This window comes from Myotis daubentonii, chromosome 14 (genome assembly GCF_963259705.1).
Source record: "Myotis daubentonii chromosome 14, mMyoDau2.1, whole genome shotgun sequence".
Lineage (NCBI taxonomy): Eukaryota > Metazoa > Chordata > Mammalia > Chiroptera > Vespertilionidae > Myotis > Myotis daubentonii.
Genome location: NC_081853.1, coordinates 22,479,237 through 22,503,468, shown reverse-complemented (window position 1 = coordinate 22,503,468; position 24,232 = coordinate 22,479,237). Strand labels below are relative to the sequence as shown.

Here is a 24,232-nt window from a genome sequence, read left to right as displayed (position 1 = left end):
GACCAGCTGCGTGAATGAACCTTGGCTTAATCTTGAGAGAGGGAAGCAGCTGGTGAAATTATGCCAGTGCGTTAAGGACTAAGTTTGACCGGCCTGGATTCCCTCTGTCAGCCTGCCCATCATGGGTGCTGGCCTGCTCACACCACCGGGGCTGGTCTGGGCTTTTGCACACAGCATCCTAAGGCAGCACTGAGGACCCCTGCTTGTGAGCGTCACCCCACCTTGCTGGGTGTGTCACTTCTCGCATAAGACAGGGAGCAGGGCTAAATGAATGAGTCCCAGTACTTCCAAAAGTCCTTTCTACTCTGTGGTGGTTCTAAGGAGAAAAGCCAGGGTTTTGCCACTGCCTCCTGGATCTTACAGAACACCTTGGTATTGACAACCTTTACCAAGAAAACAGCCCAACCAATTCCAGGGCTGCGTCATCTGGGGAAGATTATACAGGGAAGCTTCCCGACCAGGAGGCTGAAGTGGTTTTCTCTTAGGATGGAAGGTCCATGGGTGGTCAGATGGAAAAGAAGGGACTGAGTGGGCCTGGGCCTGATCTGGTCAAGGCCCGGAGGTGGACTGGGCTGGTGCCTGAGGGAGGCTCAGGGCAGCGTGAGGGTAAAGAGCCTCCCAACGAGTCCCCTTTCCATGTTTCTTTGCAGTGATAGCCCACACAGTGAGCCAGGGACCATTGATGAAGTTGACCATGACAATGGCACTGAACCTCACACCAGTGATGAAGGTGAGTGGAGGGAAATCTGGGACCAAGGAACCCACCCGGGGCCTCTCGTGCTGGCCCAGGACTGCTCAACGCTGGGCCGGCCACAGAACGCCTCCCGCTTTGCAAGTCAGCACGTCGTCCCCAGAATAGATGGGGACTCGGAAAGACCTCGGAGGCTTATGCATTCCGTGGATCACATTCCTACCTGGCTGCCTCGTCCCTCTCTGTGTCCTTGTTGATCCAAGTGCAAATCCTAAGTGACAAGAGTTTCCTAAGTAGGAAGCATGCTTTGTCCCTCGGTTCCTCCCCAACCAGGGATCTGTTCTGTGCCCAGCTGTGCTGGGACTCGGGGCATATCGATGAACGAGACATGGATCACTGGGACCTGCAGCCTCATCACCTGACAGGTTGGGAGCAGCTCCCCACAACGCAGAGTGATAATGCCAGACTGCAACTGCGCCCCCAGAGCAGTGGGTGCCTGAATACAAAGCCTAACAGGGCCGGCCCAGGGAAGTGGAGGGAAGGAGGGAGAGGCCAGCCTGGCTTCTGACGGCTCACCAGGCCCTTCCACCATTCTAGACAAGGAGAAGAGCGTCAGGTTAGTCTCGCGGGAGCCTGGACTGTGCAGATAAGCAATGTGGATGATACAGGCCCAGGGCCACACGTCCATTAGGCACAGCAGGCACAGTGTCCTGGGCCCACAATACTTGAAAATGTTCCAATTTCTTTTAAAGAAGAAAAATATGAATATGGTCCAGCCTGACTACATTTATCTTTATGCCAATACAGTTGTAAATATAATTTTAACTTTTTGTTAATGGAGGAAGAGACCTGTCAGGGCCAGCCTGACAGGTTGAACCGGGCTGAGGTAGGGAGGTGGGAATTGAGAAAAGAAAGAAAGACAGGAGAGCGGGATCGGGAGGACTACAGCTCAATCGAGGAACTGCAGTAAGTTTATTAACCACACAATGCTTTTTATACACAAGACACTGAATAGGAGGTCTGTCAAGAGGAATGTATTCTTTGTTCCTCTTAATCTCTAAGGGAGAGATAGAGCAGAAGGACAAATTCTCGGTACAGCAAATCTCAGTAAATAGTTACAGACTTCTTGGTAAGCCATGAAAGGCTGTTCTCATTCTACAAAGGTTGCTCTTATTCTACTGATAACCGCCATTCAAACAAGTCTGGGAAAACTGTGGGTAAGGGTTCCAGCCTTGCTAGCCCCTTCAGGTGCAAGGACCATGTCAGCTTACACCTGGTCTCCAACAGAGACCCATGCAAAAACAAGTGCAGAGTGCCTGTGAGAGTCATAGCACAGCCACTATAGACCAAGCACAGCCCTCCTGCCTCCCTGAGAGAGTTTTGCTTTTTTATAAATCACTATTTAGCGTTTCTCTTACTGACCTTGTGTTTCTATTGTGGGACATTTGGGTTTTGTTCCAAGCACAAAGGGAAGCCTTCCGAGGGATTTGAACAAGAGAGTTTCATGATCTGATTTATGATTTTTAATTGAATTCATTGGGCTGACATTGATTAATAAAATTATACAGGTTTCAGGTATTGTGTGTTTACCACCCCAAGTCTATTCTCCTTCCAACACCATTTATCCCCTTTTCCTTCTTCTCACTCTCCCCTCCCCTCTTCACCCTGGCAATCACCATATGGTTGCCTATGTCCATGAGTCTTTCTTTTTTTCCTTTGCTTAATCCCTTCACCTTTTTCATCTAGCTCCCAACCCTCTCCCCTCTGACAGCTGTTCTCTGTATCTAGGCATCTGTCTCCATTTTGTTTGTTAGTTTACTTTGTTCATTAGATTCCATATATAAGTGAAATAATATGGTACTTGTCTTTCTCTGGCTGGCTTGTTTCACTTTGCATAATGCTCTCCACGTCTGGCTGCTGTGGGGAGAAATGGCTCCCCACGCAAGAATGAAAGCCAGGAAGGCAGGTAGAGGGACAACAGTGGCAGGGGAGGTGGTGAGACTGGTCAGACTCAGGGGATAGCTGCAAGGGGCTGCTGATGGGTGAGATGTGGGACTCTCAAGAGCAACTGCAAGGCTTTGGCCTGAGCCAGTGAGCAAGGTGGTTCTATTTCCTAACTGGGGAAGATGAGAGAATTCACTAAGTTTGGTGAGGGGTGTGTGGGAGAATGGTGCAAGGGAGAATAACATACTTTATTTCGGTAATATAGACCCAAATAATGGCTTTCTTAATAACTGGTAGCTGCTATTGCTGTTCCCACCACACACACTTACATAATGACATCTGTACACGTGTTCACGCTCAGCTGGGGCTCAGCTCGGCTCCTCCCATTTTCTTCTTTTCTTTCTCTTACATTTTCCATTCCTCCCCCGCCTTCCCACCCCCACCCCCCAGCACCAGACTACCCCAGCTACCCAAGGGGCTCCTATGTGCTGCTCCTAACAGGAGCTAACCTCTGCTCAGGCCAGCTTCTTTATCAGCTGAATCAGCTGGCTCAGAGGACACCCTGGGGTGAACGCCCAGAGCACTGCCAGCTGGGTTCAGCTCCTGCCTTAGACCCTCTGGCCTTTCTGCTCTCTGTAGCTGGGCTGCAGGCAGTGCTAGCATGTGGCTGGCTCAGAGAAGAGTCAAAGAGGCAGAGGAGGACGGAGATCTCCCCAATTTTCCGAGAAGATGACTCTGAGTCAGGATCCGAGGTATTTGACCCATTTAGCTGTGCTGTCATTCTGCATCAGTTGTGTTAGGAAGGCACTTAAAGACATTTGTCAGGGAGCCAGCTGGGAAAAGCTGACTTAACTGTCCAACACCCGCTCCCCACAGAAGGCTGCCCCAGGCACTGAGGATTGTGGCTTCCAAAGACTTCTGTGTCTCATGGGATCACCAATAGTCATCCGGGGCCAGCTGCTTACAGAGAGCCCGAGTACACGCGTATGGTGGGGATCAGTGGGGGGATGAACAAAGGGGTTTGCTCCCTCTGCTCTTTGACTTTCCATACTGCCTTAGCCCTTGAAAGTACATCAGCTCTAGTGACAACAACTAACTCTCATATGAGTTTATCATATGCGCACACTATTGCAAGTACTTCATGTATGGTAGCTCATTTAATCCTCATAACAACCCTAGAAGGTATAGGTACTATTATTATTCATTCCCATTCTACAGATGAGGAAACTGAGGCTTAGAAAGGAGAAATAAGTTGCCAAAGGTCACACAGCTAAAAAGCAGCAAAACCAGGTGTTCTGGCCTTTCCTCCATGGAGGACAGGTAGATGGCTGGAAGAACAGATACAGATAATCTACCAGGAATGGAGCAGATATGGAGACCCATGGATGCTAAGCATAGGGAAAGTATCTGCAGGCTAGAGAGAGCAAGGGTCACTTTTGTTACTCTTGTTCTATTAGGATTAATATACCTACACATATTTGTATAATGTTAAACATTTTTGTGCTTGTTTTAAAATATAAATACATTAATACCTATATACAGTTTTCTACCAAGTGTGGACATTTCTTAGGGTATAAACTATAGTATAGGTTAAACCAGTCATAGGCATAACTTTCCTGCTCCCTAGACAGTCTCCTCCCCAGACATCATCAGCTGTATGGTTGTAGGCAAACCACTCAAACTATTGGTAGCTTAGATTTCTTATTTAGACCTACCCCATAGGCTAAATTCATTAGTAATAATAATCATAATCATGAGAGCCATTATCAACTGAATATCTAATGTATGTCTGTGCTATGTTGTCTTTCGTGCATTACCTTTTAATCCTCCTAACCCCCCTTACAGATAAGGCAGCTGAGGGGTACAGAGGTTAAGTAACTTCCCTGAGTTCCAGACAACAGGTGACAGAGCTGGGTAGTAGGAGTGCTTCTAGCAAAAGAGCCATATCCTCATTGTTTAACCCAGTCCCAGCCTGTCACTGTCCAGAGAAGAGTAAATGTTTGACCGGTAAATACGTATGTGCAGAGATGTGCTGGGGCTATGGCCCCAGTAAGAATTCTCCCTCCCTCAACATTAAGTCCATGGATGAACGGGTTAGTCAGCTCCGGCTGCCATAACAGAATATCACAGACCAGGGAGCTTAACCAACATAAATTATTCCCTCAGTATTCCGGAGGCTGTAGAAGTTCAAGGTCAAGATGCCATCAGGGTTGGCCTCTGGGGAAGTCTCTCCTGGCTGGTAGACAGCTGCATGTGGAGAGAGAGAAATCTCTGATGCCTCTTCCTTTTAGAGGGACACCAGTTCTATGCGATAAGGGCCCCACCCTTTTGATCTTATTTAATCTCAGTTACCTCCCAAAGGCCCCATCTCCAAAAAATCACATTGCGGGTTAGGGCTTCCACGTATGGGTTTTGGGGGATGCTGTTCAGTGTAAAATGATCAGCTTTGAGGAAACCTGAAAGCAAGCGTGTCAAGCTCAGAAGGCTAACATGGGCCAAATAAACAAGGCATGCCATGCGGGCCGCGGACCAAGAGTTTGACATGCTTGCCTTAAAGAGTTCTGGGAAACCCGCGGAGCCCTAGCCGGAGCGGGCAGCTCCCGGGGGCGCGCCTTGTCTGCGGTTCTCGATGGCGCGGCCCGGGCCACCTGGATCCGCGCTCCCTGCCTCTCAGCGGACGGCCGCCCGACGGGCTGCCCTCAGCCCCGGGCCTCAGGGCGGGCGCGGCGAGGCCGCCGGGGCGCTTCTTTCGGGGGTCGGAGCCGCGAGGTGTCCGGTGCTTCCGGGCTCCCGGCGGGGAGAGCGCGAATCTCCTCCCGGGCGTTTCCCGGAAGCGCGGCCGGCGAGTGGGCGATGTGAGGGCGGCCGGGCGCCTGGGGAGGGCATGTTCGGGGGGGTGGGGGGGGCGTCCGCGGCGCCCCTGCCCCAGCGCCCCCTCCGCGCCGCTGCCGCCGCCCTGAGATAAAAGCGGCCGCCGCGCTTCCTGACTTGAGACCCGCGCTCCCGCCGTCCACGCGCCCGGATGGCGATGACACGGCGCTGGTGGTGGCCGCGAGGCGCCGGGCGGGCCGTTTGCTGACCGTTTGCTGACCGGAGAGCGGCCGCCGCCAGCGTGTCCGCGGCGCCCCGCCAGCATGGGCTGCGCCTCGAGCACCCACATTACCGAGACCCAGACCGTGTTCCCGGGCGCCCGGGAGGCCGAGGACGCGCAGGACCCCGCGGCGCAGCTGCCCGCGCCGGGCGGGCCGGACGCCCTGCTCCATCCGGAGCCCGAAGCCTTGGCCACCACCAGCGGCGCCCTCCCCGCGGACCCTGACTCGAAGAGACCAACATCTCACGTGCATTTTGGCCGCATGAGGTTTCATGCAGATCAACTCCAGGTACTTTTAGCGTCTATCAAAGACGATAGCCAGTGTGAAGGATTCCGTAAGGCGTGTGAGAAAGCAGGGTTTAAGTGCATGGTGGCCCTGGAGGTCCAGGCTGTCCTGACCTGTTTCCTGGCTGCAAATCACGACATCGTCATCATCGACCACAGAAACCCCCAGCAGCTGGACGCCCCGGCGCTGTGCAAGTCTATTCGAGCAACAAAAGTTTCAGAAAACACAGTTATTGTTGGTGTAGTACGCAGGCGGGATGCAGAAGAGTCTGTGATGTCCCTCATTGGCGCCGGCTTTACGAGGAGGTACGTGGAGAACCCCAGCCTCCTGGCCTGTTACGCCGAACTGCTGCAGCTGGAGTTTGGAGCGGTGCGGTCACAGCTGAAACTCAGGGCTTGTAATTCAGTATTCACTGCACTAGAGAACAGCCAAGGCGCCATTAAAATCACGAGTGAGGACAACTACATACAGTATGTAAATCCAGCATTTGAAACAACAGTGGGCTATGAGTCAGGTGAATGATTAGGGAAGGAGTTAGCAAAAATGCCTCTAAATGAGAAAAAGGCTGACTTGTTCAGTACTATAAATTCATGCATGGAGATGGGCAAGGAGTGGCAAGGCGTTTACCACTCCAAAAACGGAGATAATGTACAACAAGATGTGAAGATAATACCTGTCATTGGACAGGGAGGAAAAATTCGGCACTATGTGTCCATTATCCGAGTGAGCAACGCCAACAGTAAGGCTGAGAAGATCACGGAATCTGTTCATTCTGACACTCCCACAGATAATCCATCAGGTAAACATAAAGACAAGAGGAAAAGCTCCCTGGACGTCAGGAGTGTTGCCTCAAGAGCAAGCGAAGTGGCCAGCCAGAGGCGACACTCCTCCATGGCCCGGATCCACTCCATGACCATCAAGGCGCCCATCACCAAGGTGATCAGTATCATCAGTGCTGCCCAGGAGAACAGCTCCGTGCCTGTGACGGAAGCCTTAGACCACGTCCTAGAAATGCTGAGAACCTCGGAGCTGTATTCACCCCAGTTCGGGGCGAAGGAAGAGGATCCTCACACCAAGGGCCTCATTGGGGGCCTGATGTCTGACGGTTTTCGAAGACGATCTGGGAATGAGTATACTCTCTCAACAAAAAACCTGCATCAAATTTCTGGCAGCTTACTCACCTCCGAGTCCCTTCACAATATCCCAGCGCGGATAGCTGAGGCCATGGAAAACGATGACGACGGGGACTTTAATGTTTTTGAACTGGAGACTGCCACTCAGAAAAGGCCTTTGACTTTTCTTGGTCTCAAAATCTTCGCTCGCTTTGGGGTCTGTGAATTCTTGAAGTGCTCGGAGATGACGCTGCAACTGTGGCTGCAGACTATGGAAGCCAACTACCACTCCTCCAACCCCTACCACAGCTCCACCCACGCTGCCCACGTGCTGCACGCCACCGCCTTCTTCCTCTGCCAGGAGAGGATCAAGCAAGCGTTAGACTCAGGGGACGAGGCCGCCGCCCTCATCGCAGCCGCCATCCACGACCTGGACCACCCGGGGAGGACCAATCTCTTCCTGTGCAACGCGGGCAGCCCGCTGGCCGTGCTGTACAACGACTGTGCCGTGTTGGAGAGCCACCACGCGGTCCTGGCCTTCCAGCTGACCGCCAAGGAGGACAAGAGCAACATCTTCAAGAATGTGGAGAGGAATGACTACCGGACGCTGCGCCAGGCCATCATCGACATGGTCTTGGCCACAGAGATGACCAGGCACTTCGAGCACATCAATAAGTTTGTCAACAGTGTCGTCAAGCCCTTGGCAGAGCTGGAGGAAAGCGAGGGGAGTGAGCCAAACCCTCGTGATGTAGACATGATGCTCCGGTCTCCAGAGAACCGGACTCTGATCAAGCGGATGATGATCAAGTGCGTGGACGTGTCCAACCCCTGCCGGCCCTTGGAGCAGTGCATCGAGTGGGCTGCACACATCTCGGAGGAGTATTTTCCTCAGACCGAAGAAGAAGAGAAGCTGGACTTACCTGTGGCGATGCCAGCTTTTGACCGGAACACCTGCAGCATCCCCAAGTCCCAGGTCTCCTTCATCGACTCCTTCGTCACAGACATGTACCGTGCTTGGGACGACTTCGTAGACCTACCGGAGTTACTGCAGCATCTGGACAACAATTTTAAATACTGGAAAGGACTCGACGAAATGAAGCTGCGGGGCGTCCGACCACCTCTGGAACCAAAATAGAGAAGGCTCCTGTCTGAAACTGGACCTCTGAAACTGCTCTACTCGCCTGATGTACTTTGCCAGTGATTCTACAAATTAAAAGAAATTAGGACTGAACACTTTTTCATAAAATTTTATTAATGACTTTTTCCAGAAGTTTGCCTTATTTTGTAGTGTTTATACCAAATATTGTTATAGAAACATAGCAAACAGAATATTTACTAAATTGACTTTTTAAAGCCAATCTCTTTTTCTCTTCATAGGTAAAAAATAAAAAATAAAGAGTTCTGGGACCCCTTAAAAATGTGTATATGTATAATATTTTGCATAGATGGCAGTCCACATCCACCTCCTGTTTAACTTCCCCCAAAATAAGAATCACTAAAAGTATTGTAAGTGGACAAAGAGGGAAACGGTTCATGGAAAAATGGAAACAGAATTTGTTTTAAGGGGTAGAAAAAAATAAATTTCTTATAATGTTGTTAAGTGTTTTTAAGATAGAGGGGAAAAAAAAGAGCAGTGGGAAATAAGGACATGTATGTCAGCCCCCTCTTTCCATTTTGAGAAGTTAGATGGCCTGCCTGGGTCACAGCATGGGAGAGTGGATCTGAGCCTAGAACCCTGGGGTCCGGACCCCAGCCCACGCTGTTTACACTGGGCTTTCTGTCTGTGCTGCCCCATAGAAGCCAGGGCCATCTGAGCAAGGCCCCCAGGCTGTCCTTCTGCTGACGTTATGGATGCTCTTCTTCTTCCTCTCCCTCCAGAAGTGGAACAGATTGAGGCCATCGCCAAGTTTGACTACGTGGGGCGGTCCCCACGTGAGCTGTCCTTCAAGAAGGGGGCCTCGCTGCTATTGTACCACCGTGCCTCGGAGGACTGGTGGGAAGGTCGTCACAATGGCGTGGATGGACTCATCCCACATCAGTACATAGTCGTACAGGACATGTGAGTGGAGCTGGACCCTACGGTGAAGAATGCCATAATCGATTAGTGATGTCTAGAATGGGCACAGGAAGGGGAGTTCTGGGTCATATACCAGGGATGTGCTCTCACTGATATAATAACAAATCCCCTCTTAAATGGTGATCCTGTTAACAAATAAGCAAATTGCTCACACTTCAGAGCACATGGAGACAGCCTGGGTGCCCTTGGTCCCCTTCCTGACCCACCTGACAGCCTCCAGAGCACTCCTCACCTACATGGTTCTCAGTGTCCAGTGGATCTGACCATGTGCCTTCACTCTCCTGGCCTTCCCTGTAGCCAGAGGCCAGCCCACTACCCTCTACCCCCAAGGTGGCGTTCTCAGGAGACAGCAGGAGCAATCATCCCCTCATTTCGAGTTAATAGAGTACTATTTTTTTATTAAGGTGTAATTGACATATAACATTATATTAATTGCAGGTGTGCAAATGACTTGATATTTTTATATATTGCAAAATAATCACCACAATGAATGTAGTTAACATCCATCACCACACAGTTATAATTTTTTCATATGTGATGAGAACTTTAAAGATCTCCTCTCTTAGCAACTTCCAAATATGCAATACATAATTATGTGCTACGTAAACATGCTCTACATCACATCCCCAGGACTTACTTATTTTGTAACTGAGAATGTGTACCTTTTGACCCTCTTCACCTATGTCACCTCTCTACCCCCTGCTGCCCACCTCTGACAGCCACCTATCTGTTCCCTGAATCTATAGGTATTATTTTCTTTTAAACAATTTCAGGCCTGAAAAAAGGCCCTGCATCCCAAATACTAGCCCTACCAGAGAGCCAGAAAGTCCACACCTTCCATTCTCTGAAAGCTGTTGAGGGTTCCTGCACACACACTCCCACTGAGCTCTGGCCAGGCTCCATGGAACCGATTTATCAAGGAAGCAGCCACCAAGCTAGACCTCAGGGAAGGGAGCCAAAGGCAGAGTTTTGGTGGCAGAGGGGACGGCCTGAAGCCAGAGTCGTCTGGAATGGGCATATCCCACGAGGAATGCCACGGGGAGGGCTCTCGGCACTCTGATGTCCCCAGGCCTCTGTGGACAGGGACAAGGCACTGGAAGGAAGAGGGTGTGGGCGGAGGCTGGCAGAGACACCCAGCTAGCTCCAGCCACCTCACAGTTCAAGCCTTGGGTGAGGAGGGGAGGGATGGCGGCACCTTCTCCCTCCCTTGCTTACCCCTGAACCACTCCTCGCAGAACCACGTGGAGAGTCAGCACTCAGTGCCCAGCTTGCAGGGTCCGCTCCCCATTTCTCCAACACACCGTCCAGCATTATTTAGCTTGTCCTCACCTAGAGGAGGGGAGAGGAGAAGGTAGGCATGGGGTGGTGGGTCAGAGGAGGAAGTTCTGCTGGAGAAACCGACTTAGGAGCGCTGGTGCGTAGTAGTGAAACAACGTGGGAGGTGACTCACCCAGAGCTGTGGGTATATCTTAACTTTGAGGTGTATGTTGACCCAGCAGAGCCCGGCACATCCTCTGGAGCACTCCCAACTCACATCTGTCCTTCTCCCCAGGGATGATGCCTTCTCCGACAGCCTAAGCCAGAAGGCGGACAGTGAGGCCAGCAGTGGGCCACTGCTGGACGACAAGGCCTCCTCCAAAAACGACCTGCAGTCCCCCACGGACCACATCTCGGATTACGGCTTTGGGGGGGTGATGGGCCGGTAGGAAACACGGATTCATTCTTTTTCTGCTAATACCACGCCTGTTGGTATCTGATTTGGGAGGAAAACGGGGGCAGGAGGGAGAGAAGTAGGCTGTTGTGGCCCCTGTTCCCACAGGTGATATTGAGCACACCTGGGAGGGGCAGGGGCTGTAGAGAAGGAGGAAGAAAGACATATCTGAGCAAATCAGTGCTTTCTATTTTAAATAATAATAATAAATGGTGTGTGGGGGGGAGTTACAAATTGGCAAGTATTTTTCCAACTTCTCTCTCTAGTTCTTGCACCTCCTCCACTTTCCGTTGAAGATCCAAGTAGTTATATTTAAAAATTTAAAGGCTATATACTCCCTGAAGTGTGCTATATAAACAGAAAACTCACACCCCCTCAAGTGTGGGGGAAATTGACACTCGACTCCACCGATTTATCTGGTGGGAGCACATTTGCCAATTTCTTTACTCTCCGTGTGTGGGCCAGGCTGTGTCACATGACCTTTCTGCCAAGAAGCGAGCTGAGCTCCTTATTCTGCATACAGGTGTGGTCCAAAGTATGTGGTAGTTTGAAAACTAATACTATTAAGGAAAAGAAAAGAAAGGACCAAAAACCTGACAGTTTCACTGCTTTCCTAATCAGGTTCTCAAAATGTAATTTTCTTTGTTTACTCGGTGGAGAGGTCAGGGGACCAGCCTACACATATGGGTGCGTGCAAATAGAGCCAGAAAATTCCGTCACAATGGAAACATACATTTATGAACTTATTTCAGAAGTCCCAGTGCCTCCTTTAGCATATTCTATTCAGTGGAGCCAACAGTTGGGGTCCTGGTTTAGATGATACAGTTGGGGGGAAAGTGGAAAGCTGGGGTCGGTAGATGACAAAGTCATGGTCCCTTGATTTCTGAGGGGGGGGGGGAGGCACGGATTTCTATCTTGTCCTGCCTTAATTTTCCTCTCCCTCCCTCATCTACTTCCTCCTTGTTCTTTTTTTTCTCAATACCTCTTCCTCTCCAGTGCCTCTGCTTTGGTCCTGTTGGGGTACCCACAGGCAGTGCTTAGCTTGGCTGGTGGCATTACGATCTAAAGCGCTGCTGACCACATTGAACTTGGTCCCGTGGTCGCAATCCATTCCAACACTCTGTCCCTGTCCCCCCCCACCCCCTGGATACTGCAGCTTCCCTCCCTCTTTGGTGGCCTCCATGGGATGTAGCAAAATCTCCAGGAGGTGGAACCTTTTGTCTTCAAAGTGCTTTCATACCCACTGAACCTCCGTCAAAGGTGGGCAAGGAATATTATGCCCATTTGACAGAGTAATAAAATGAGCCTCAAAGAGGACCCAGGGAAGTCTGTGACAGCAGGATAAGGACTCACCCTCATGTGTCCCTCTTGTCCAAATGCATGGAAGGCATGTTCAATGATGCACTTTTCCCTCTTGGATGACTTGTTTCCCAAGATCTGGAAAAGGGCTCTTAGAAGTAGCCCTTTGCTGGGGAGGTTGGGGTGGGTAACAATACTGGGCTGTGTTCTGTTCCCAAGGGGGCCCTCCTGTGCTTGCAGGGGAGCGGGTAACTTTGGGTACAGTAAAGCCTCAATGCTTCAGACCAGTTAGAAGCCCTTCAGCATCATGGCAATGTCTGAACTGCTTACTAGTAAGAACATATCTCGAGCCCAACTAACCATCACCAAAGCAGTCTAAGGTTGAAATCCTCTGGCCTTGACTTAACAGCTTCACTGTGGAATTAGCACCACCACCCTCTGAGCTTGGAAACAATGCTCTGGTTCCCTCCTGTGTCTCCCGGTGAGGTCCGTGCTTAGCCGGTGCATTCATGTGGAATCGCAGTCTGGCTGAAGGAGGCTTTACTATACCTTGGCTAGAATAGTGACTAGTGTGTAGTGCGTAGCCGGGGGGTTGACTGACTCATTCTGATTGCCAGGGTTGACCTCTGCCCCATGCCCCTGCCCCCTGGCTCCTTTGCAGAGTGCGGTTACGATCTGATGGAGCAGCCATTCCCAGGCGCCGAAGCGGGGGCGACACACACAGCCCACCCCGGGGCCTGGGCCCCAGCATAGACACGCCGCCCCGGGCCGCCGCCTGCCCCAGCAGCCCCCACAAAATCCCCCTCACCCGGGGCAGGATCGAGAGCCCCGAGAAGCGGAGGATGGCGACGTTCGGGAGCGCTGGCAGCATCAACTACTCTGACAAGAAGGCGCTCTCAGAAGGGCACTCCATGAGGTCGACGTGCGGCTCCACCAGGCACAGCAGCCTGGGGGACCACAAGTCCCTGGAGGCCGAGGCCCTGGCAGAAGTAAGGGCCATCAGGAATGCAGGCCGGGCCAGTGGAGACCCCCTCTGGGGTGGGAGCAGGGTGGGGACTTGTGGACTGGGGGGCCACTTTGCCCTTAATGGCAGGCTTAAGGCTAAGCCAGAACACAAGATAGATAGGGAGCTGGCTTCCCACATGCCTGCTGGCCTCCCCATGGGAGTGGAAGTTGGATGGGTGCTGCTGCTGGCTAGGGTTCCTATGAAGACTGAAGAGCCCCCCTTAATCTTCAGGAATGGAGGGGGAATTCCTGTGTAAGGGAAAGGCTGGAAGCTGGAGATGTAGGAATGGCAGGTGATTCCATGAGAAGGCATAGCTGAGTTATTCATTCATTCATTCATTCATTCATTCATCTATCTGTTCATTCATTCATTTCATTCATTGACTCATATTGATTGAGCACCTGTTGTGTGACAATCACTGGGCTAGGCACTGAGAGTACAATGATGACCTAGAATGGACCCAGGCCCTGCCCAATTTAGAGAAGAAAGAGACATCAACCAATAACACAGCTGTGAAATGGCAGTTGGGCCAGGTTCTTTGAAAGAGTGGTATGTGATATTTTGAGAGCCTAAAATGTAGGGATTGCTCAGAGGGGGAGAGACTTCTTGGGGGGTCTCCTATGACCTGCGATACAGAGGATAGGGAGAATAAATGGCTGACGCTGGGGTGGGGATATGACCCGATATACAGAGGTTAGGTGGAATAAACAGCTGATGCTGGAAGGGAAGATGCAGCCAGAACCTTCTTGGCTGTGAGAATTGCTCCTTAGAGAGTGGTATTTGAATCCCTGGTACAAGGGGAAGGGGAAAGTTGTGGGTTTGGAGGCTGTGTCTAAAGGAGACCAGGAAAGTTTCCCTGGGGAAAACCAATGCAGAAACAACTCATCCAGCAGCTAGAACTCCTGCTCACACCCACAGGGTCTAGCTGGGCCCCATGTCCTGATGCCCACTCCCGAGGGACACCTGAAGATCAGCACCTTGCCATGGTCCCGCAGAGGAAGACCTGCTTGTCCTTCCATCCTTGAAGGCTGTCCCCTTGGGGAGCACCACCCTAGTATCCACCATTACCCAAAGCTCTAGTAAGAGCCAGGATGGGGAGTGGGCTCCCCAGGGCCCAAAGCCCTTAACATAAACAATCAAGTGCAGTACAAAAGTAGCTCCCACAGCAGACTAGTTCACAGGATGTTAATGGGGGGAGAGGGGAAATGTGTTTTGTTGTCAACCAACTTTGGGAAATTCCTGTCTGACAAAGTTGAATGCCTTGTCTACAAGATTTCTTAGAACCTTTAAGTATGTTGAAGTATGTGTATTACGAATCTCCAAAAAGAGAAGAGGGCACATCCAGACTTCTTTGAGCTTTATTCACAGCACATTCATAAGACAAGCCTAAAGAATGAACACACTTGGGAAATGCTTTATGCATTTTTCTCCCTTTGTAAACATACCTACACACTCTCTAATTTGATAGCTGCCATTCAAGAGCTCCTTTCATGGACAGAGGTGAAATGGGAAAGCATGGTAGATAATATGTAAATAGCCAAAAGGGGCACTAGATGGCCTCCAGCCTGCTCAGCATTGGCGCTGCCTTCTCAGACTACAAAAAGGAGCCGTGGCAAGGAAATACCAAGTGGTCGATGGAGTTACTAGAAATTCTCTGGTCTCAAAATACCCTTTAGGACTTAGATTTGAACCCAGTGAAGAGGTGTTTGGGGAACTTGCTACACTGCCATCCAAAGTGGGAAGATGTAATCTGTGAGGAGCTGAAAAGTACTCCTTTCCTATCACACCCCCTGGAAGTCCATCACCCGCCAGCACCTCTCTGCAGCTCCACTCTGGAGATTATGGCTCACCCTTCAGACTAATGCCAGGCTCCTGCCTAAACTACTCATCTGATCTTTCTCTGAGCTTTCTGTCTTTCTGGCTCACACTCTGCCAGGGTAGAGTGGTAGTGGTGGGAGGGATGGTGGTGGAGGGGCGATAATTGCACTTTATTTATTGAAGTTTTACCTTTCAGCTCACACTGGAGTAGAGCAAACAAAGAGTAATGAAGTTAATAGAGGAGTTAATTTAAGCAGAGTGGCATGTTGAAAGTAGACTTTATTCCTGCAGGGTTGGGAGAAGGCAAAGATGGAGAGAGACTGCCCTCTCTCCCCTCATGCAAAAAATCCCCCACAGCTAATCCTGTAGGTAAAGGCCCAAAGGCCCCTTCTTAAAGGAGCCAGTATTATGGGGAAGCCTAAAAGCTAATACTAGCTTTATGTTAATACTAGAGGCCCAGTGCACGGATTCGTGCAACAGTGGGCTCCCTCAGCCTGGTCTGCACCCTCTCACAATCCAGGACCCCTCGGGGGATGCCGGAGACCTGGTTTTGGCCCAATCTCCACAGGCAAGGTCGAGGGACCCACTGGGGCATGAATCTGTGCACTCGACCTCTAGTATGCATATAAGATCTTTAATTAATCTCTTCCCAACTCCCCCCTTCCCTCTGAGATTCATCAGTCTGTTCCATGTTTCCATGCCTGTGCATTGAGCGTCTGCACCCTGGTGGTCATTGTGTGTCATAGCTACTGACAGGTTGGCCAGTTGCTTAGGCTTTTATATATATAGACTAGAGGCCTGGTGCATGAATTCATGCACCAGTAGGGTCCCTCGGCCTGGCCTGCAGGATCGGGCTGAAACTGGCTCTCTGACATCCCCTGAAGGGGTCCTGGATTGCAAGAGGGTACAGGCCAGGCCGAGGGACCCCACTGGTACACGATTGGGGCTGGAGAAGGATGCAGGAGGTTGGCCAGTTGGGGAGGGACCACGGGAGGGCTCCAGGGTGTGTCTGGCCCATCTCGCTCAGTCCCCGATCGGCTGGACCCCAGCAGCAAACTAACTTACTGGCTGGAGCGTCTGCCCCCTGGTGGTCAGTGCACATCATAGCGAGCAGTTGAGCAGCCTTAGCATATCAATAGCATATTATGCTTTAATTGGTTGAACAGCTGACCAGTCGACCGGACACTTAGCGTATTAGGTAGGCTTTTATTATATAGGATTAGCTAATTAGCCATTAGCTAGTTATCAATAGCTCTCAACAGAGCTTAAAAAGGATGGCTGGGACCTTGATTGTGGCCAGACTGGAGGGTGTCATAGGGGCCCAGGACAGGCATTACGCCACCTGCTAACGGGAGGAAAGGTGGAGATAAAAGAAGTGGGTATGGAGAGGGGCAGCCAGGACATCCCCAGGCTCCAACCCCATTAGTCTGACCAGACCTGTAGATTTTCCAGATTTGCCCCTGGGCAGAAAAGCAGTGAGTCTTAATAGTCATCATTGTTCCTGAGGCTGTGCACAGACCTTCCAACGGTGGTTTTAAGCACTATCCTTAATTGTCCCCTCAGTGGCCCAGTCCGTGGTGCTCTGGCCCAGCCCAGCCTGAGCAGCTCCTCTCATGTGCTTGATGTGAACCAAGGACTCTGGCAAAAGGGACTTTAAAAACCACTGTCTGGCAGTTTACAAAGCTTCATCACATCCATTATCTCATTCCATCTTCACAATAAACCTGTGGGCTTTCAACAGATGAACAAAGTATGCTGCTGAGCAACTGAGACTTGCAAGTGGCAAAGGAGTCTTTGCTCAAAAGTCCTCGCCTAGGGCTCCTAAGTTAAATGCTGACTTCCAGCTCCAGCACTCCCTACTGGCTGGAAGGGGAACAGAGGCCTTGGAAGAGGCAGGGCTGAGCCAGCGGTGACCTCGCTCGGTGTCATTCAGACCACTCTCCTCCATATGAGCTTAAATATTAAAACGTCCCCGGAAATTACGTAGGCAGATACGGATTTTTGTTGCTTTATAAGACCTCTATTTTTTAAAAAAATCAAAAGTTTCTGATTATAATAGAGAAGAACGTAACAGTCCCATCACTTTGAGGTGAACATTCTGATATTTAACCTCCAAGGAATTTTCCTATGGGCAAGGATTTTTTAAAATAATAATAATGGTTAGTGGCGTGGACTTTGGAGACAGACAACCTGGGTTGAGACTTAGACTGTGCTACTAAGTAGCTGTGTGACCTTGGGCAAGTTACTTAACCAGCCTGAGCTTCCCCATCCTCCTGTGTGCAATGAGCTTAATGGTAGTTCCTACCTGATACGTGTGGGGATGGACTGAATTATTCGGGGCAGGGCTTGGCTTGGTGCTTTGTGCACTCTTAATGTGTGCCAGGGGTCAGGCCTTGCTCTTCACAGGGACCATATCATTTCATACTCATCCAGCCCCGAGATCTGACTTCTAATGACCTGTAATCTGAGGCTCAGGGAGCTGAGGTGACTTGTCCAAGTCTTGCAGCAAAGAAGTGGCAGAGCCAGACCTTGAACCCATGTCTGTCTGGCTGCAGAGCTGGCCTTTCTGAGCCAGCAGTCTGACTTGCCCTAATTGTCAGCTCCCTGTTCAGACAGTGTGCAGGCCACCACCACCATGTGGGTTCCCCAACCGGCGACACCCTGGGGATACAGTCTCCACCCCAGCCATTGGCCCCTGGGGCAACCTCCCACAGACGCCCCCACGCTGCCCAGGAAGGGTGCTGACCAGAGCTCTCTCTGCCCCCAGGACATAGAGAAGACCATGAGCACGGCTCTGCACGAGTTGCGGGAACTCGAGAGGCAGAACACGGTCAAGCAGGCGCCAGACGTGGTGCTGGACACCCTGGAGCCCCTGAAGAACCCGCCCGGCCCGGTCAGCTCGGAGCCCGCCAGCCCATTGCACACCATCGTCATCCGCGACCCCGACGCCGCCGTGCGCCGCGGCTGCAGCTCCTCCGCCGAGATGATGACCACCTTCAAGCCCGCGCTGTCCGCCCGCCTGGCCGGCGCCCAGCTGCGCCCGCCCCCCGTGCGGCCCGTGCGGCCCACGGTCCAGCACCGGTCCAGCAGCAGCAGCAGCTCAGGGGTGGGCAGCCCGGCCGTGACGCCCACCGAGAAGATGTTCCCCAACAGCTCAGCGGACAAGTCGGGCACCATGTGACCCGCAGGCTGGGGTGGCGCTGCCCTGGCCGCTGGGGCGCACCGTGGCCGTGGCCGGGGGCCTCTGTGACTTCCACACCCTTCCCAGTGCTCCTGGCCTCACCGGGCGGGGCCAGAGGTCAGCCTGAAAGAATGTCCGTGCAGAGCTGAGGCCTAGCGCGGGCAGCAGCTCCATCCAGCTCGCGGGTGTGACGTGACGGAGGCCAGAGGAGCAGGAGCTGGAGCTGGAGCAGGCGCGGGAGCAGAGCAGCCCCAGCTAGAGCGTGTCCTGTGGTTGTGGCAACATGGTCAATGGCTTCGCCGGCATATCGTCACTGGAAAACGATTCTCTCTACATACATAAATATGTGTGTATGTATGTATATGTGTGCATATATACACATACATATGTATGTATGTGTCTGTAGGTGTGTGTACATATATATATTTATGCATCTATATACATATACTAGATCGGGACACATACTAAATGTATATAGGATCTCCTTTTTCTTTTTACGAAACTTAGATTTACCTCAGACCCATGCCACCAAACATCTCCCGCTGTTATTTGGTGGGATTTGCAGGGACTTTTCTGGGAGAACTTAGAGGCCCACAGTAACTTCGAATGAAGCAATATACCACTAAGCTGCAGAAAAACAAACACAGTCTCCCACCGTCTCCAGAAGTTGTGGCCTTCCAGAACAGTCTGCCCCTACATGAAGGGTGGGGCAGGCAGTCCCCACGCAGGCTGCTCCTAGAGGTGGGGAACCCCCCAGTCCTACCCAGAGACCCTGCCTTTCCACCTGAAGGCCAAGGACCAACTGTCCCCCCAAAGGCACGGGAGGACGTTGGCAGGAAGACCCCTGACCACGGCATCCGCGTGTTTGTATGTAGAAAAGGGGGTAGTGAGAACCTAAGCCCCATCGTAGCACAGTATTATGTGTGGTTGGGAAAAGGGGAAAAAAATAATAAAACCACAGTGGTATGGAACACTTCAAAACCTAGAAACGCCGTAGGAATATTTCTGGTAACTATAGAGGTTTAACTTATACAATTTTCAAAGTATTTAATTTTTTTCCTTTCCTCTTTCTACTAATTATACTGTGTCAGATGTGGAACTAAACAGGCAAGGAGGTTCTGAGTCACATCGTTTTCATTAAAAATCAGGCCATGACGCACTTTGGCTGGTGCCTCTTGCACGAAGTGCATGAACCGTAAGTGCCCAGGGCCAGGGAGGGGCGGTCCTTGGCACTTCCTGTCCCAGAGGATGCTTCGGTTGAGTTTATGCAAGTGAAATAGCTTCCCTCTCGCCCTTCCCTTCCCCTTCCCCTGCCTTCTCCAGAGCATTTAATGTAAGTGAAAACATGGTGAAAGAATTGGGGGTGTGATCATCAAGTACATGAGCAGGGCTTTCACCTCTTGGCTGGGAAAGGGCCTCTGGATCACCCTCGTTCCATTCTCTTTTGCTTCCTCTTTGCATCTCCTGGTTTTCCAGAGATGGCGGTTAATGGCTAATGGAACACAGATGAGTTAGATTCCAACGGGACCACTTTTATTCACCACCTTCATGCCAAGCCAAGGGTTTCCTCCCTGTTCTTCTCGCGCTTCATCTCTTTCTCAAGGCCTCTGAGCATGCCCATGGCTGTGGTTTGGAATAAAAAGTCCTGTGTGTCCCAGCGCCCACCACTTGGGAGCTGTGGGACTCTGGCATGTCCCTGCACCTCACTGAGTCTCAGTTTCCTGCTCCGTAAAATGAAGATAATAAGGATGGAATGTAAACGAGTTAGCTGTTTAGAAAGCACTGTGCCAACACGATTATTCTTTTTATTGTCATTAGTAAGGTAGGTCTTTTAGCCTAAAAACCATCCGAGACCTTTTTGAAACCTCCTAATGGCTTTTGAGAGTAGGCAGTGGAATTTTCCTACCAGCTTCATAAGATCCCCAAGCACAGCCCTACAGATATATCACCTACAAACACTCGAAATTCCATCGATATCATTTCACCCCATTAGGTGAATTTTGCCTTGTCCTCTGGTCTTCCACAATAAGGTGACCCCCAGAGGGAGGGACCCATTGAGTCACTAATCCTTGGGTGTGTGGGAGTGGCAAGCCCTTCTGCCTCACCTGAGGATTGACACTGAGAGCACACAGTGGAAGGAAGAAGCAAGCAAGGCTCCAGAAAGAATGGCACAGAGAGGCAATCACAAGCTTGACCTTCCTTGTTTTGCCTAGAACCAACTGTTCTCTTAGCTCCTGGAAATGAAAGCACCTCAGAGCAAGCACCTCTGTGGGCAGTAAGAAAATATCCCCATTGTACAGCTTAGAAAAGAAAGCCATTCTCATAATTTAATGGGTGTCTGAGAGCAGGGATCATGTCAGGCGCAGAAGTCATTTATTTGCAAGGATGCTATCCTGTCCAGCCAGGGTACAAGATATCCCATTCCTACCCCACAGATACTGCCAGACCTTAAATGTAGTTGCCTCCTGAGAAAAATGTAGCATTCTCTGCCAGGACTACCAGACGTAAAGAGAAAATTTGAGTTGACACACCTGGTGCCTGATCTACATAACACCAGTCCAACCATGTGGCTTTTCCTCTGAATTGACTAACTTCATTTTTCTTTCCTGAGAATGGACCTGCCTTTTACTGAATTATCTGAAGGCAGAGCTGTAGCTGTGTTCTTTAAGCACCTATTTTTCCATTGGGAAAAGGCTGATGAGTTCACATTTAGAAAAGCTCACACCTCACTCATCCAGCCCCAAATCTGAGCCTTGTCGCAGAACCAAATGGAAAAATACTTTCCTGCGTCCCCCACCCGCACCCCCCACTTCCTCATCTGGCACTCTGCATGTCTCGGTCCCTCCACAGGCACCCAGCCCCACCCACGGTCACTGAGCACTGGCATTCTCTTCCTGACTCCTGCCTGTGTTAGTCCACTATATATTGCTGTCTTTGCTTAAATGCTGGAAAGTAACTGTTAAAATGTGAAATCGTAATTTTAAAAAAGACGACAATTAAATTATAGCCAATGCCACTCACCAAATCTTTGCACCTAGTAGATAGTTCAATGTAAAAAACAAATATGAGAAACCTAACTGTACAGTGAGTGTGGGGGAAATGTAGTAACCTAGTTCGTAGTCCTCAATATAACCAATTGTACAAGGGGAAGTGGTGTTTACCTACTTGTTCATCACCATTACTGAAAGCTGTGCTGATCAGTTTGTCGATAACGGGCATTTTTTTTTTAAATTATTTTTTGCTTTTCACAGAATGATTTCTTAACCTTCGACTTATCCCGAGGTCAGGCCTTTTGTCTTCATGTGTAACCGATGTTCAGTCTATTTTAGGAATGAACCAGCAAGATGTTCATTTAAAACTGACCAAAGACAATTCCTTCCTGGTCTAGTTTCCTGGGCCCCGGGGCCCAGTCGCCGCTAAAGACCTTTCTCGGATAAAATTGAGAACAAGCCGTGCTTCCTGCCCCACTCTCCCCCTCTCCTTTCCTTTTCCTCTTGAAGAGCTGCTCTGAGCTGTGGGATTCTATGAAAAATTCTTGCCTTTCCTTGTTTTCAGTGCTAACGATTTCTCACCTTGAAGCGCCTTTGAACCCGGACAGAGCACCAGTGGGAGGGATACGTAAGCTTGGGCATTAGACTTGGGAGTCTGTGCTCTGAGGTCACCAGGCCGAGGAGCCGGAGAGAAGTGGATTCCCAAGGGCTAACAGGTTTCTCTTCAATGAAGAAACCCGAGTGGGAAGAGACCCAGGGAAATGGAGCCAACCTTTGGCCACGGCTGGAACCAGCAGTTCAGAGATCTGCCTTATAAACCCTTCAGAACTGGTTTGCGATGCACAGAGGGAGCTGGCGTGGGGAAGGGCCTTGACGCGGGGCTGGCTCCTCTGTTGGAGGCCCTTGGAGTGCCTTGGTGGGTACATTTCTTCCTCATTCGGGAAGCATCAATGCAAGGGACTTCCTGTGACCCGGTCGTTACTTGGCACTCAGCGCACATCCTTGGCTGATGGGAAACCACAAGGACTGACGTCACGGTTCTTCCTCTCGGTCTTCCTAGTCCTCACTTTTCACACATCCAGAAGGTTTTACACAGGAGCAAATGCCTCATTCTCCCGAGAAACCCGGAAAGAGGAGTGGTTGGCTCACAGCCATGGTGGGCGGGCCCTGTTGGGCTTGGCGGTCGGCAGGGAGGAAAAGGCAGGAAGGGGTGAGCCGAGGTGTTGCTTAGCTGATTTTCTGCTATGCAGAGCTAATGCTGACGTTTCATGTCAACTTCCCCGGTTCTCTGGGGTTTCCTCTCTCGTGCAGAGAATTCCCCACATACCCTAACTGCCAGGGGAGCTGAGCGAAGGGACCTGCTGTCAGGTCGGAGTGCTCCTGGCCTCTCCGAGGTTGATCTGCCAGTGTCCCGCTGTCCCGTCCTCTGGGACTGGCCGAATGGCCAGCGCTGCCCCTCGCTGACACCTCCTTTCTGTGTGAACTGTCCCTAACAAAGCTGTTTCTTGGACCAGAACAAGCAGAACGCACTCCGCCTTCCTTAGACCAAGGCTCTGCTGGAGTTCCTGCTGGGCCCTGGCTCCCGGCAGTGTGGCTGTTTACACGGTTTGGCAATAGGCTTGGTTCTGATTGCTTCAGAGTGGCTGGTCTATTTTGTTTCCTTTGGTTTCCCTCCTCCCCAAACTGTGTCAGGAAAAAAAAAAAAAATTGAAACCACCCTCGGAAATTGCTGGTTGCTTGTCCCCACGTGATGAGAAGTGCTGCCCTCTTCCAGATATTGTTTCTCTACCTTACAGCCAACGCCCGTCCTATAGAGTGTCTGATTGGATCCTCTGTTGCATATTCTGATGGTGCCTGCTGGTTTGATGTGGAGCTATCCTGTGAAATAAAACAGCTTAACTTTTCTCAAACACGCGCTCTGGTGGCTTTTTAAAAGGGTGAGGTGGCCCATTGTAGGTTGGGGGGGGGGGGTGTCCCAGAGGGGTGTTCCAACCCCCGAGTCCACACTGTGTATGTGCTTCTCCCAGATCAAGCTTCCAAGGAGGACTGCTTCAACCACAGAGCTGACGGGAGGAGGCAACTGTGGGGTGTCCCCTGCAAACAGAGCTGGAAGTGTCAAAGCAAAGGCAAGTGGGAGGAGCTGTCTGCAGAGGGAGGGCCTTCAAACGTTTAAACATCACACATGAGGCCACAGGATACTGACTTCCAGTGTGAAGGCAAATGCAGTGTTTTGGCATTCGTTGTCTACACACATGTGATAGAGCCCCTAGGACTGTGTTGTTCTTGTTTTTAACATATGTTTTGGGTTTGGTTTGTGTGTGTGTGTGTGAAGTGTTTACCGATCACATTTCTGCCCCAGGTACTAGATTAAGCCTTTTACATGCATTTTCTCATCAAATTCTCAAAACAGCTGTTGAAGGGAAGTGCTTTTTTTAATAAAATTTAAAAAATATATTTTTATTGATTTCAGAGAGAAAGGGAAAGGGAGAGAGAAAGATGCAAGTATCAATGATGAAGTAGAATCATTGATAGGCTGCCTCCTGCACACCCCCCACTGAGGATCGAGCCCACAACCTGGGCACGTGGCCTGACCAGGATTGGAACCATGACCTCCTGGTTCATAGGTCGATGCTCAATCATTGAGCCACACTGACCAAGCTCAGTGCCCTTCTTAAACCCCAATCTGCAGATGAGGAAACTGAGGCTCTGAGAGGTTTAGTGGCTCACCCAAGGTTAGGCTAGGAAGTGAAGGAGCCAGAATTTGAGTCTATGTGACTCCAAAGTCATGCTCTTTCCAAGTTCACTGTAGGGCCTGTCACTGAGCATGCTCAATACACCAGGGTTGGTGGCAGGATCTCACGATTAAGGTAACTTGATTGTGGCTTACCTGCCACAATCAAAGGAAGTTCCAGGACCCTTCCTTTCTGGTGAACCCTCTGGAAGATCTTCATGCAGGGGCCCCTTTGCAGAGGAGAACGTGGTCTCCTGCCAGCCTCAGGGAACCCATTATTCCCACCTGTAACCAT

At 50.8% G+C, this 24,232-nt stretch overlaps 2 protein-coding genes across 6 annotated transcripts in view; both read left to right on the top strand.

The window, feature by feature from the left end:
- The window catches only part of SRGAP3 (SLIT-ROBO Rho GTPase activating protein 3), a 369,413-nt gene extending 346,297 nt beyond the window's left edge, over positions 1–23,116 (top strand). For 4 of the 5 annotated variants that reach the window (XM_059663445.1, XM_059663444.1, XM_059663443.1 and 1 more), the window contains 5 exons: positions 651–730; positions 9,003–9,183; positions 10,754–10,903; positions 12,873–13,200; positions 17,803–23,116. In XM_059663445.1, the coding sequence (XP_059519428.1) occupies positions 651–730; positions 9,003–9,183; positions 10,754–10,903; positions 12,873–13,200; positions 17,803–18,216 (1,153 nt within the window). In that variant the 3' untranslated portion in view covers positions 18,217–23,116. The remainder of the gene's footprint in view (positions 1–650; positions 731–9,002; positions 9,184–10,753; positions 10,904–12,872; positions 13,201–17,802) is intronic. The other variant, XM_059663446.1, reaches the window with a different exon arrangement.
- LOC132215355 (high affinity cAMP-specific and IBMX-insensitive 3',5'-cyclic phosphodiesterase 8A-like) lies at positions 5,663–8,501 on the top strand. Its single transcript, XM_059663418.1, is given in 1 exon segment — positions 5,663–8,501. A coding segment is annotated over 1 exon segment (2,490 nt). The 5' UTR covers positions 5,663–5,769; the 3' UTR covers positions 8,260–8,501.
- Positions 23,117–24,232: the final 1,116 nt, after the last annotated feature.